General features: G+C 47.6%; 1 protein-coding gene across 1 annotated transcript; it reads right to left on the minus strand.

Annotated features, from left to right (window-relative positions):
- Positions 1–209: 209 nt before the first annotated feature.
- LOC134408456 (kallikrein-14-like) lies at positions 210–10,705 on the minus strand. The gene is made up of 5 exons (XM_063140751.1): positions 10,631–10,705; positions 6,571–6,751; positions 4,374–4,624; positions 3,393–3,529; positions 210–526 (listed from the first exon to the last, which is right to left on the minus strand). Exons 1-5 carry the CDS (start codon positions 10,671–10,673, stop codon positions 374–376), a joined length of 765 nt encoding a protein of 254 aa, XP_062996821.1. The 5' UTR covers positions 10,674–10,705; the 3' UTR covers positions 210–373.
- Between the last annotated feature and the right edge of the window lie 2,574 nt (positions 10,706–13,279).

The raw sequence follows: 13,279 nt of genomic DNA on the forward strand, positions 1-13,279 counted from the left end.
TGGATCAGGCCATTTTATCATTCCATTTCCGATGTTCTGGTATGAGTGCCAGAACACCTCAAAACAAGAGGGAGATATCAGCAGGCTTGGAGGAACCTAGAAGTTTGTTGGAATTTAAATAACCTTTAGGGGGTAAATAAAAACCCCTCCCAAAACTGCCTAATTAAGGCATGTCTCTGTGGCCAGGGAATATTGAATATTCACTTTATGGTGAATGTGGCAAAACTTTGCTGAATGCATGCTGCTCTTCACATGTCTAGGACACCTGAGAAGTAAGGGAAGGAAAATGCATGCACAAGGGGCTTGATTGAGTTTCAGGATCTTTTGGGAGAAGCTTTTTCCTCTGCTGAATTCTGTGTCACCGGTGTGGTCATCAATTCTGTCCTATCGTCTTCTTGATCCATGGTACAACGCAGCAGACTTTAGAGTACACACCTGGATTCCCTCTCTGGGCACACACGCGGGTCCCCCAAGAAACCACACCTTCGAGTTGCCCGCCACACATAAGCGGACCCCCAGAGTCACCCTGCAGGAAGAAATGGTAGAAGTCCTCAGCAAACACACCCATATTCATTTGATGTGCTAATCGACTTGAAACTATTTTAGCCCAGTTAAAGACATACTTATGCATGTTTAGATTAGGGGTGTGCACAGACCCCCCGATCCGCCTCGCGGGCCGATCCGAAAATTTCGGATCAGGCCCGCTCCGCCCCGCGCTGCTCTGCCCATAGTCCGCTCCTCTTTGCCGCGGGGCTCCGGCTCCGAATCGGAGCTCCACAGTGGAAGAGAGTGGCGCCAAGTAAGGCCCCCCTCTCTCCTTTCCCTTTCCTGCAGAGCCCAGTAAGGGACCAAGGGGGAGGGGGGCCTTACCTGCGCCCGTCCACGGTCCCTTGGCTTTTTCAATTGAGCCCGTGGCTCAACAAGGAAGCCACGGGCAAGTGCGGCCTCGACTTCCTGGTTGAGCCGCGGGCTCAATTGAAGAAGCCGAGGGACCGCAGACGGACGCAGGTATGGGAGAGGAGGGAGGGGGGGTTTACCGGGCCCTGCCGCTGTCGCTGCATGGGTGATAGCGACAGCGGCAGGGCCCAGTAAACCCCACTTACCTTTCTTGCGGAGCTCCGGATCGAGGCGAAGGATCCGCCTTCACCTCGATCCTCTTCGCAACGCTCCGCCGGCCCCCCAATCCTCTTCGCCTCCGCTTTAAGGGGAGCTCCACTTCTAATTCGCCGGTCCGATTAGAAGCGGAGCACATCCCTAGTTTAGATGACGCAATTCAGGACACATTCCTTCCATCTGTGGTTTGGTTCATGTTACGTATGAACTGGGGGCCTTGCTAGACCTTTCTGAAAATCCGGGCGTATGGAGGGGCCAGCCTGTGCTACAAATAGCGTGGGCTGTCGCTCCTATCCACACGTCAGATGCGACGGGCTGCAGGAAAGCCCTGTGACGTCCACCATTTTGTTTTACTGCTTAAAGGGTCGGGTGCGCAGGAGCGCACCAATGACCAAGGAAATGGTTTAAAAAAAAGAAAAAAAAGTTCCCCGCTCCCCCCACCCCCGATTTCCCCCCTGGCCACGATTCCCCCCTGAGATCTCCAGTTTCCCCCCGTGATCTCCGCTTCCCCCTGCAATCTCCACTTCCCCCCTCTCCGCTTCCCCCGATCTCCGCTTCCCTCCGCGATCTCCTCTTTCCCCTTGCGATCTCTGCTTTCCCCCCGCGATCTCCCCACCCCTGATCTCTCCCCATGCCCCAATGAGCCCAGCGCTCCTGTGGAGCGCTGCGCCCCATCTGCCGCATTTCCTGGCTACTCATGAGTAATTGCGGTAGCCGGGCAAAGCGGCAGGCCGGTCTACACACCCGTGGTCTCGGGCTCAGCCTGAAACCGTGGGAAATACCAGGCCACAAGTGGTGCCAGTTATCCCAGGCCAAGTTACCCCTGCCTGAGCCCGGGATCCCCTGTGTGTTATCTGGATGCACAGGGGCGGGCCCGGGGCTCACACCAGGCTAATCCGTCGTCTAGCAAGGCCCTGGGAACTCTGGCTTGTTTCTCCTCCAATAACCAAAATAAATAACTCAAGAACAAACTGTGGAAAAGACTCTGGGTTATTATTGTGTGCAAATTGGTCCAATGCCTCTCTGAGGCCTCATCTACACCAAGCAGGATATTGCACTATGAAAGTGGTATGAAAGCAGTATATAAAAGGCAGGAGCCACACCAAGCAGGACATAGTGGTATGAAAGTGGTACAAAAGCGGTATATGGGCCCCAACAGTTGTCAGTGCACTTCAATACTGCTATAAAGCTGTAGTGTGGCTCCTGCCTTTTATATACTGCTTTCATACCCTGCTTTCAGATAACACGTTAAGCCGTGGTTAGGCCGCTAACCCTTTTGCAGCAAATGGTTAGTGAGCGTGTTTAAACTGTGGTTATGTAGCCACCACGGTTAGGAATGGTTCACACGACTCGCTAAGCCATAATGTTTAGCTCAAAATGCTTCACCACCATGGCTTAGTGTGTCTTCTGAACAGGGCCTTTGATTGACTAGGGGTGTAATCCTATGCATATTTAGACAGAAAAAAAAAGTCTTACATCTCCCAGCATTCCCCAGCTAGCCATGCTGGATGAGGCATACTGGAGGTTGTAGGACATTTTTCTGTCTGAACATGCATAGGATATAATTGATTTCGACAATTTATTAGGGAAAGTCTATAGCTTAGTGGTGAAACATATGGGGACCTTCCTCTTCCTCCTCCTCCTCCTGCTCCTCCTCCTCCTCCTCCTGCTGCTGTGATCCATCCTCAATCAAGCTGCAGCCCAGGAGTAGGTTATTACCCACTGCAGGTTGAAGACCGATGGTGGTGACTAGCCTTTCCCAACCTTGGGACCTCAGATATCATGGGACTAAACCCTCCATCATTCTCAGCCAGCATGTCCAAGGATCAGAGCTAATAGGAGTTGTAGTCCAAGAATATCTGGGTATCTAAGGTTGAGAAAGCCTGAGTGTAGATGGATTGTAGAACCATGGCTCCCATTGTTTAGGAAGCCGGGAACAGTGGGCTGTGGTTTAATAATGTCAGTTTGTTAACCAAGATCTTAAACCAACTTGCAAATGGTGGTTCAAGATCAAAGACATTAAACCACAGCCCCCCATTTCAGACATAACCTATGTTTAAACCAGGATTAAGCACTGAGGAAGGGAACAGGCTAGGAGACGGTTGAGGAAGGAACACATAATCCCATAGCTCATTCCTGGCTGCTTAAACTTTGGTTTAGCAAGCTAGGAACTGAGCATCCAAAGCAGACCATAGTGAGACCCAACCTAGCCCTTTCTCAGAAGGGACAGCACGTCTACATGCAACAGGCCCTAACTTGGCCATCAATTCTCCTCTCACCTGGCAAGAGTCAATGCCTCCTTGTGGTACTCCAGCACACATCATGAATGGCGTAATAGCACCGTAGTATGCTCGATTGCATAACTCGTTTGGGACAATGTTGACATCTGCACACTGCAGCTGAGATGGAAGCCTTGCTGTAAGATGTATACAATATCAAGAGGTCAATGGTGGTGGAAAACAGAAAACTTTTGTGATGCTTTGCAAATTCCTATATGAAAAGGCTGCATGGCCCATGACCCTTCAGAGGTTATTGGATTACAGTTCCCACCAATGCTGACCATTAGCCATGCCACCTGGGGCTGATGGTATTTGGTGTCCAACATCTTCTAGAGGGCCACAGATTCCCATTCCTATATGAAAAGATCTGATCCGCCTCCCTCCAATCAACGTGTGGGTCAGAACTTTGCTATTCACCAGATTCCACAATTCTCCAAGTGTGGTGATACAGCTAGTGACAGTCTGAATGGATAAAAATATACATTTAAATCCATTTCTGGGAGGATTTCATTTTAAAAACCCACAACCCACAGATTAATGCAGAAATAGAACTGAATGGAATTATGGGTAAAAACACATGCAATTGGGGGTCAGTAAAATAATTTTAGGCCACAGTTTGATCATGTGAATCAGATCAATGTGTGTGAGCAGCAGCAGTTGTGAGAGAAGTTGGAAAGTTTACTAAGAAGAAGGGCTTTTCTACCAAAGTACAGCAAAGGGCTTGTGGTTAACATGCAGCCATTTCTAGTATTGTTTCATAACTCAAGGAATACCACAAACAGCAGAGCACCCTTCTACAACCTCCAGCTGTACTTGATGGCAATCACCATCATCTAACCGGGAAGACCCCATATCTGGGGATAATGGGAATTGTAGTCCAACAGATCTGAAGGGTACCAGGCTGGGAAAGGCAGTCCTTCAGAAACATGCCCTCTGAAGGGTTGCCGGATGCAATCTGGTTTCTAGAGTTTGTTGCTGTACCTTGAGGAGATCGGATGGTGCCCCAGCCTGAGACGGTGCATGGCGTCCTCTCACTAGGGCAGCCAGAAGGTAGCTGAGCTATCTGCACAGCCTCAGAGAGTCTGGCACACGTTCCCAGCCGGAGGAGCATAAAATCCTTGTTGTTGTTCCTTCTGTTATATTCTGGGTGTGGTACAGCTTTAGAAATACACGAACACTGTTCTGTTCTTTCAAACCTCCTCAAGTTATGCTTCCCTAGACACACCCTCAACCTACATGGACACACAGCAAAAATAAAACAGAATAAACATGGAAAGCAGTGGAAGTTAGGGATGTGGGAGAAGTTTATAGACTCTCGCGAGACCCATCCAAACTCTTGAGAGAGTGCGCTCTCATGAGAGTTTAAGTGAGCCCTCTCGGGATGTGGCAAAAGCCTCGTCGGAGCCTCGCAGCCAGAAAGGCCGGAGAAGTGGCAAGTTAATTTGGGCTAGGGCTGAGTGTACGAAGGAGATCTTAGCTATCCACACAGCTATTGGCATTTCTTGGAACATTGTGACACCATTCTCCTCTCCAAAAAACAACAGCAACACCTTTTTCAAAATACTTTTAGAAATGCATAGTTGACAGATGGTCTGCCTACGTTTCTGTAAATGGACTGAAGTCAGATACTTTTCAGCTTGGCAGGGCTTGTTACTTGCCAGGGATGTTACTTCAAACTACTGTTATTGGCTAGTGCAACAGAACCTTTAGCAGGCGTTATAAAAGCAAATGTGATTTCAAAGGCAAATTAGACCAATCACTAGGGATGTGCTCCGCTTCTAATCAGACCGGCGAATTAGAAGCGGAGCGGGGTGCTTCACCTCCCCTTAAGGCGGAGGCGAAGAGGATTGGGGGGCCGGCGGAGCGTGGCGAAGAGGATCGAGGTGAAGGTGGATCCTTCGCCTCGATCCGGAGCTCCGCCGGAACGGTAAGTGGGGTTTACTGGGCCCTGCCGCTGTCACCCATGCGTTCCTATAAACTGTGGAACTCACTACCACAAGATGTTGCGATGGCCACCAATTTGGATGATTTGAAAAGGGGGTTAGACAAATTCTTGGAGGAGAAGGCTATCAGTGGCTACTAGTCATAATGGTTATGTGCTACCTCCGAAATCTGAGGCAGTAAGCTTATATACACCAGGAGCTGGGGAACACGGGTGGGAAGGTGGTGTTGCACCCGTGTCCTGCTTGTGGGTCCCTGGTTGACAGCTGGCTGGCCACTGTGTGAACAGAGTGCTGGACTAGATGGTTTTAAACATTTTTGATGGTTTTAAATCTTGTATACTTTTTAAATGTTTACTGTTTTTAACTTTTATAAACTGCCCAGAGAGCTTTGGTTATGGGGTGATATGTAAATGTAATAAATAAATAAATAAACAAATAAAATAGAAAGACCCTCACTCTGATCCAGCAGCGCTCTTTTTATGTAAATGAATGGGACTTCAGTTAGTCATGACTCACTTACATCCCGTTTGTTCCAATGGGTCTATTCTGAGTAGGACTCATGTTGGATTTTACCCAAAGAGCAGGCAATCAGTCCTGCCAGCAGGGGGCGGCACTACCATTAGGCCAATTAGGCAGCCGCCTAGGGCGCAGACCTCAGAGGGGCGCAGTGCTGCCCTTTAAGGGTCACAGTTTTATACAAATTAGCTGTTTTAAGGAAAAACATAATAAAAGGAAAATATAATAGTTCAGAAACTCTTCTTGAACAGCTGAATCGAAGTTGGCAATTTTTGGGATGGTGGTAGTGGTGGTGCAAGTAGCTCGCCTTGCCTAGTGCGCAAAATAGTCTGGCACCGACCCTGGGGATTGGGGGTTTTCAGTCCCCCTTGATATCTGCTGCCCTTTCCCACCAGCTGACAATGGCGCTGCAATTTCTCCTGGCTGGATAGACTGTGCTCACTCCTGCCATTTAAACATATCAATGCCACTTCGTAGCAGTGATGCAGTGAGGTTTCGGGGTGGGGGAGTCAGGACACAAAGAGGCGGCATATATACACGGCCAAAGGCTCCAGGCCTCCACTGGGAGGGCATTCCAAAGGCAGGGAGCCCCCACTGTTTGATTTCAACAGGATTTCATTGCAATTCACTTTTGTGGAATCGCACTGCTAGGCTTTAGGGCAGGGTGGTCACTTGTCCCAGAAAGAATACTTCCTTGATTAGTGTTTTCTTTGACTTACCCTAATCTGGGTTTGCAATGGGCTGCTGTGAGCACCCAGCACGGGTGCACTAAGATCCCTCCACAGTAAATTTTCAAGTTGCCTCTGAATCCAATCACAATGGCTGCCTGATAGGCTCTGGAGTTTTGTGGGCAGGTGTACCCTCCAATGATTCGACCCGCTGTGCCTTGGCAGTGAAAGGCTGCAATAAAACACACGCAATGAGCGCAAGTCACCATAGCATCTCCATGCACTGCAAACATCTCACTAGTGCAAAAACTAGTCTCCATTCAAATCATTCTAAAACAGGCCTGGGTAGAAGGTGGATCACAGCTCCTCAGTCCATTTACTGTTTAGTACTAGGGCTGTGCACGCCCTCCCCAAACTGCTTCCGATGCCAATCTGGACCTTCTGGATCAGGCCCGAACTGCTTTGGGTCGATCTACTCCGAAACTGGATCCAGAGCAAGATCCGGAGGTCCGGATCAATATTCAGACGCCATATTGCCCCCCCTTCCCCACTTACTTTCCTCCGCAGTGAATGGCGGGGGCAGGTAAGTGGGAAAGGGGGGACAAAATGGGGTCCGAATAAGCCCCCATCCACCCTTACCTAGCTCCGCCGTCCGCTGCCGCACAGACTGTGGCAGCGGCAGACGGCGGAGCCAAGTAAGCTCCCCTTACCTGGCTCCGTTGTCCGCCACCGCCATGGTCCGTGCAGTGGCTTTGACCGTCCAGGCCTAAGTCCAGAAATAGGCCAAAATAAGGCTGGACTGCGGCAGATGACAAAGCCAGGTAAGCCCCCTCCCCCCTTACCTGGCTCTGCCGCCATCGCCACCCTAAATATAAGAACAAACAAAATGGAGAGGGAATACACAGGCATACGAGGCATAATTCAATGATGAAGAGTTGAGTCTTCTCCAGCAAGCCCAGCTGACTGGGAAACAGTAGATGGCAACAAGAGAGAGGACTTCCTCGTGGCAGTGCCCTATTTGTAGGCTTGTCTGGCACTAGGGCTGGTGTCACACCTGGTCTCCTTGGGCTAGGGTGACCATGTGGAAAGGAGGACAGGGCTCCTGTATCTCTAACAGTTGCATAGAAAAGGGAATTTCAGCAGGTGTCCTTTGTATGCGTGCAGCATCTGGTAAAACTCCCTCTTTATCACAACAGTTAAATCTATGGGAAATATACTAGAGTGACCACATCCAAAAGGGGGCAGGGCTCCTGCAGCTTTACGTGTTGTGATGAAGAGGGAATTTCACCAGGTGCTGCATGCATACAAATAACACCTGCTGAAATTCCCCTTTCTTAGGGTGACCAACTGTCAGGATTTCCCCGGATTTGTCCTGGTTTTTGTCCTTTCCATGGTGTCAGGGGGGATTTTCTATAATTTTCAATAATGTCCTGGAATGACACACCTTCCCCTTTAAGGCTGCCATTAGCATGGCAGGAGTGAATGTCATGCTTTCTTGAGGCACGTCATTCCCCCACCCCGAGCTCCAATTGAGGTCTTAAAGGGGAAAGTGGGTCATTCGTGGACATTATAGAAAAGGCCCCCATTGGAGTGGATGGTGGTGGTGCAGAATGAAATCCTTTCCCCTCCTCCACTCCAATCGGGTTCTTTAAGGTGGCGGGGGAATAACGTACTTTCTGCAGGACTCAGAAAGCTGCTTCCCCACACGCACACTAGGTGTCCTCTTTTTTGGTTTCCCAAATATGGTCACCCTACCTTTCTGTTCAACTGTTAAAGATGCAGGAGCCCTGTCCTCTTTTCCATATGGTCACCCTACTCCTTGGGCAGCTGCCAGAGCACCAGCAGGACCCAGTCTTGACACCTGAGGCCCTCCATTAAAAACTAAATACAAATCCAGCCCACCATTCTGAACACTGCTGGGCAGCTGGGTGGAGCTACAATATTTATTTCCCACAATGCTCCTGTTATAGCACCACTGTAGAGCATTGTGGTAAATAAAATGCAACTAAGTGCAGTCACCTGCCCTTGCTGGGGTGACCCTCAGAAGGCTATTGCCTGCTACCACCAGGTAAGCCTTTGGGGCCTCCCAGCAGAGGAGCGCCCCCAGTACAGGTCACTATGCCCAGAGCTTCCTCAGGCATGGAGACAGCCCTGTATGGTGTCCACATTGTTAACCCAGTGGAGGCTGGTGGCTCCGATGTCAGTGGGGATATGAATTTACTCTGGGTTTCAGTCAAAACCAGCCAGAACTCTGAAGGAGCTATCCAGAACATCTCGGATAGCTCTTTTACAGTTTTGACTGGCTCTGACTGAAACCATGGCAACCATTTTATAAAAGGGCAAACCCCGCAAGGGCAGCCATTTTGTGACAGTATTCAAAATACGCCACCAAAATTCCAAATATGCCCACTGACCCTTAAAGGTTGTGCACCAATGCCCTACACTCTTCCCTAGGCAGGATCTACACTACTGCTTTAAAACAGTTTATAACAGTAGTGACAACTGTTGGGGCCTGGGACCCACTCCATATACAGTTTTGAAACTGTTTTCGAAGTGTCATATCCTGCTTGGTGTAGATCTGGCTGGAGCATTGGAACACACATCTTTAATTAAATTGATCTTTAATTCTATTCATTTTTTCAAAAAAAAAATTCTGATTGGTGTTTGGGATGTAAATACATTCTATCAAGGTAGGAAATGCAATAAATATATAGTCACTTTGGAAGTCCTATTGTCACAGATTTTCCGCATCGCTTGTAGTTCGGCCTGTAAATCATCTGTCTGGGCTAGAGTAGGAGAGACCTTGAAATTGCCCAACCACAGCTGTTTGCAGCTGGATAGTGGGCTGAACAGGTAGGCAGGCACACAGGTCACCTGGTCTGAGGCCTTAGCTAGACCTAAGGATTATTCCAGGCAAATGGAGGGGTCGTCCCTGCTTGCTCCCGGGATCTCCTGTGTGTCATTTGGATGCACAGGGATGATCCCGGGATGATCCCGGGATATAGGCCTGGTCTAGCCATGGCCACAGTCTCTTGTGCTGAGGTGAGATGTATGATCATTCAATTTAAATTTCCAAATTTAGTCATTATTTCCACCTATATATAAATAAACACATGCAAATTATATGCAAATCCTATTTGCATATAATTTCTCCTTTTTTGATGAAGCATTTCCTCTTTTTTGATGATGCACAAGTGGCCACCCGTTTCAGGGACCAAGGCTTCCAAGGGCCTGTATGACATCAGAGCAATTATGCCAATGACGGAAGGACTATTACACCGTGGTGGCATCAGGTCCTCTGATATCATAGCAGACCTTGGAGGCCAATCTCAGGTGAGATGCTTGGGAGCAACTTCCCACGTTAGAAGGAAGCAGAAACAGAGGATGATCATGTGAGGTCTGTACTGATGACTCAACATATACATGATCAAAAGTGATGCTCAGTTCTTTTCTGTCGCAGTGTAGGGTGAGGGATCTTACACACTCCAAAGGAAGCCATCCAGCTACCTCTACTGATTTAGGGTGCTTCCAGATGGAGGATTCCTAGCAGTATCAATTAGAAGACCTTGTGCCGCTATTCTGTCTTTAACTGATTTATCTGTGCTAAGAAAAAAGTCAGAAGAAGTAGTAGTGTACAGCACCATGTACATTGATGGTGCTATATAAATAATAATAATAATAATAATAATAATAATAATAATAATAGTGGAAAAACATAGGGTGTTCCAAGTAGAAGACGACATCATCTAGAACTCCCACAAAATTCCATGAATGAAGTTGAGTGATGACATGGAAGTGAAACCTTCCCCCCTCCATGGTTGCGCCCTGTTTACCAACAGTTTTTTTGGGGGGCAGCACCCACGGGTGGCAAAAAATGGCAGAAGACACCAGACACAACAGCTGCCATCTGCCCAAGGTAAGCCTCTTGAACCTCTTCTGAAATTTTGCATCCCCCCCCTGAAAAAAACTGCAAATGGGGCATCTTATGACAGCTCTGAAATCCACATTGGAGGGATAAAATCAAACACTACTAAAGCTCAAATGAAAGAAGAAGGGAGAAAAAGGGTCCAGTAGCCAAGTGCGTCTGCTTCTCAGGATTACTTTTGCTTACCTGCACAGTTCATCAGAACCAGCCCCAGGACCAACAGCTTCATAATTCCAAATCAACAGGTTCCCAATCTTGCCGTCAAATTTGCTGGAGGCAAAAGAATTACAAGGGAGATTGATGGATGTCTGTAAGATTAAGTCACTGATACAGGACACACGCACATGTACACCCAGATGATGATACTGAATAACATTACCATCTGTAATTGTTTATGTCAATGATTCTCCAGTAATTATTCTTCATGATACATTTTCGTTAACGCTTACGCTGAGACAAGAGGAGTTATTACCACCAAAGTAAACACTTCCTTTGGCTAAGGACACGTGCCAAACTTCCCAGAGGCAGGGAAAGGGGTCAAGTTGGAAAGAGGACATGTTTTCTTTGCCATCAGTAATTTAGTTGGCTTTTTCATCATCTCTAACAATAACAATCAAATATCATAGAAGCAGAAAAGCAATATAATATCAATTGAAAGGTATTGTTTTAGTTAATTGTTTTAATTGTCAGCTGCTCAGAGGACCCTTTGGGGAGAGGCTGAAGAGCAGGATCTAAATACAGCCACCAAATATGTATGGATAATGAGTGTTGGGCTGGAATATTCATCATCCCCAGCCACCAGGGCTAGCTGTCTGGGGAGGATGGGAGGTATAGTTCAACACATCTGGAGGATGCCAGGTTGGGAAGGCTGAGATCTAGCATTCCTTAGGGTGGGACATAATCATAGATGGTAACAATGGGTGAGGAGATGATGAGTAAAGAAAGGTGGAAGGGCTAGAGCAGGGGGAGGCAACCCAATGCCTTCCAGGTGTTTTGGACTACAAATCCCATCATCCCTAGCCAACATGGCCAATGGTCAGGGATTCTAGGAGTTGTAGTCCAAAAACACCTGGAGGGCACCAGGTTGCCTGCTCTTGAGCTACAACGTTGGACTGGGGAGATCCAGGTTCAAATCAACAGGGCTGATGTACCATAGCAGCGTAGAGACTCCCCCACCCCAGTATAATCACTTTTTTTTCCTGGCAGGGCTGTTGTGCATTTATCAGCTGCATGGTAGGTAGAAATTAAACAGCTGAAACTTTTCTTGGGCAAGTGATTGGAAACGTGTCAACGCTTGTATTTGTATGGGTCTCTGACTATCCAACAGAAATTCACCTCTGTTCGAAGTAACCCCAAACCCTAAAAATCCTTCTGTATCGGAACAATCGAAGGCACTAGAAATGAGAAGAGCACCATTAAGTGCTTTAGAAATAACAGAAGTCCCTCCCACAATATTTCCATAAGGTTATGCAAATGGTAGAACTGTAACCCCAGGGATCAGATGACTTCTTACCTAGAGAAACACAAGTACGGTTGCCAGTGCTGTCTCATGGGCAACAGAGAAAGCATCTGGTACACTTCACCATAGGAGGAATACTTTACAACAACAACAAAGAGGAAGAAGCGGATGGTGGAGTGCCTCTTTCAAAATGACATTAGGGCGTATCTTGTGCCAGGCCGCAGCAACAGAATTATGGGCTGGAGCGGAGTAGACCCAATTTGCAAGCCGCACATTTGGGGTCATTTCTCCCGTTTTCGAAGGGGAAACGCTCTGAAATTCATACCCTGTGTTTTTGCACTGGTGACCAAGGCATCTTCTTCCATTTTCTTATTTATTAAATACTTTTTTTTGGGGGGGGAACCCACCAACAACTATGGGCATGATCCTATGCTTGTTTGGACAGAAATAAGTCCTACAACTCCCAGCATTTCCCAGCTGGCATGAGAATGCTGTAAGTTGAAAGACTCCCCGCCCCCGTCTAAAGATGCACTGCATCCTTAGCATCCTTCCTTCCTTCCCTCATCCTAAAGGGGAGCCTCATTATGAACTAAGAATCTCCCCTGTGGTTCCATGGGCAAGGCTGTATGAGAAATAACATGAAGAGTTGGAGGTGATGGGGTCATTCGCAGGCTAGCCCATGGTGATGGCAGCAGCAATGGTGACAGATACACACTTTATTTATTTAAGCAAATTTTTATTTTGCCCTTTCATCCAATAGATTCCGAAGACAGCTAACCCTTCCTCTTCCTCTCTCTCTCTATCAGTCATCTCCAGTCTGGTGTCCTCCAGATGTTTTGGACTCCAACTCCCAGAATCCCACACCATTGGCCATGCTGACGGGACTGATGGGTGTTTAAGTCCCATCATGTGGTGGAAGGTGCCAAGTTGGGGAAGGCTTCTCTCTCTCTCTCTCTCTCTCACACACACACATCCACACCCACCCACACACCACCACCACCACCACCGACATCAACATCAACATCTCATTTCTATACTACCAAAGCTCTCTGGGTAGTTCACAACAACTCTCTTTCACACACGCACAAAACAGAAACCACATTCTAAATACCGCACAACATCACATAATACAACATTGTAATAAAACATAGTCCAAATAAATTTAACATACAAAATGGAAAACAGTTTAAATAGCTGAAAACAGTTTTAGTTCACCTTTTCAAGAACAGACCTGTTCAAGACAGCTGACGTAAGCGCCCCATCGTATGCCATTAAATGCCGGGGAGTATACACACACAAACACATATAATTTAAAACAATCAAAACATTAACAAAACAAGATGAAAATGATTGATAGCGCCATCTCTTGCCCACAG

This window comes from Elgaria multicarinata, chromosome 13 (genome assembly GCF_023053635.1).
Source record: "Elgaria multicarinata webbii isolate HBS135686 ecotype San Diego chromosome 13, rElgMul1.1.pri, whole genome shotgun sequence".
NCBI lineage: Eukaryota > Metazoa > Chordata > Lepidosauria > Squamata > Anguidae > Elgaria > Elgaria multicarinata.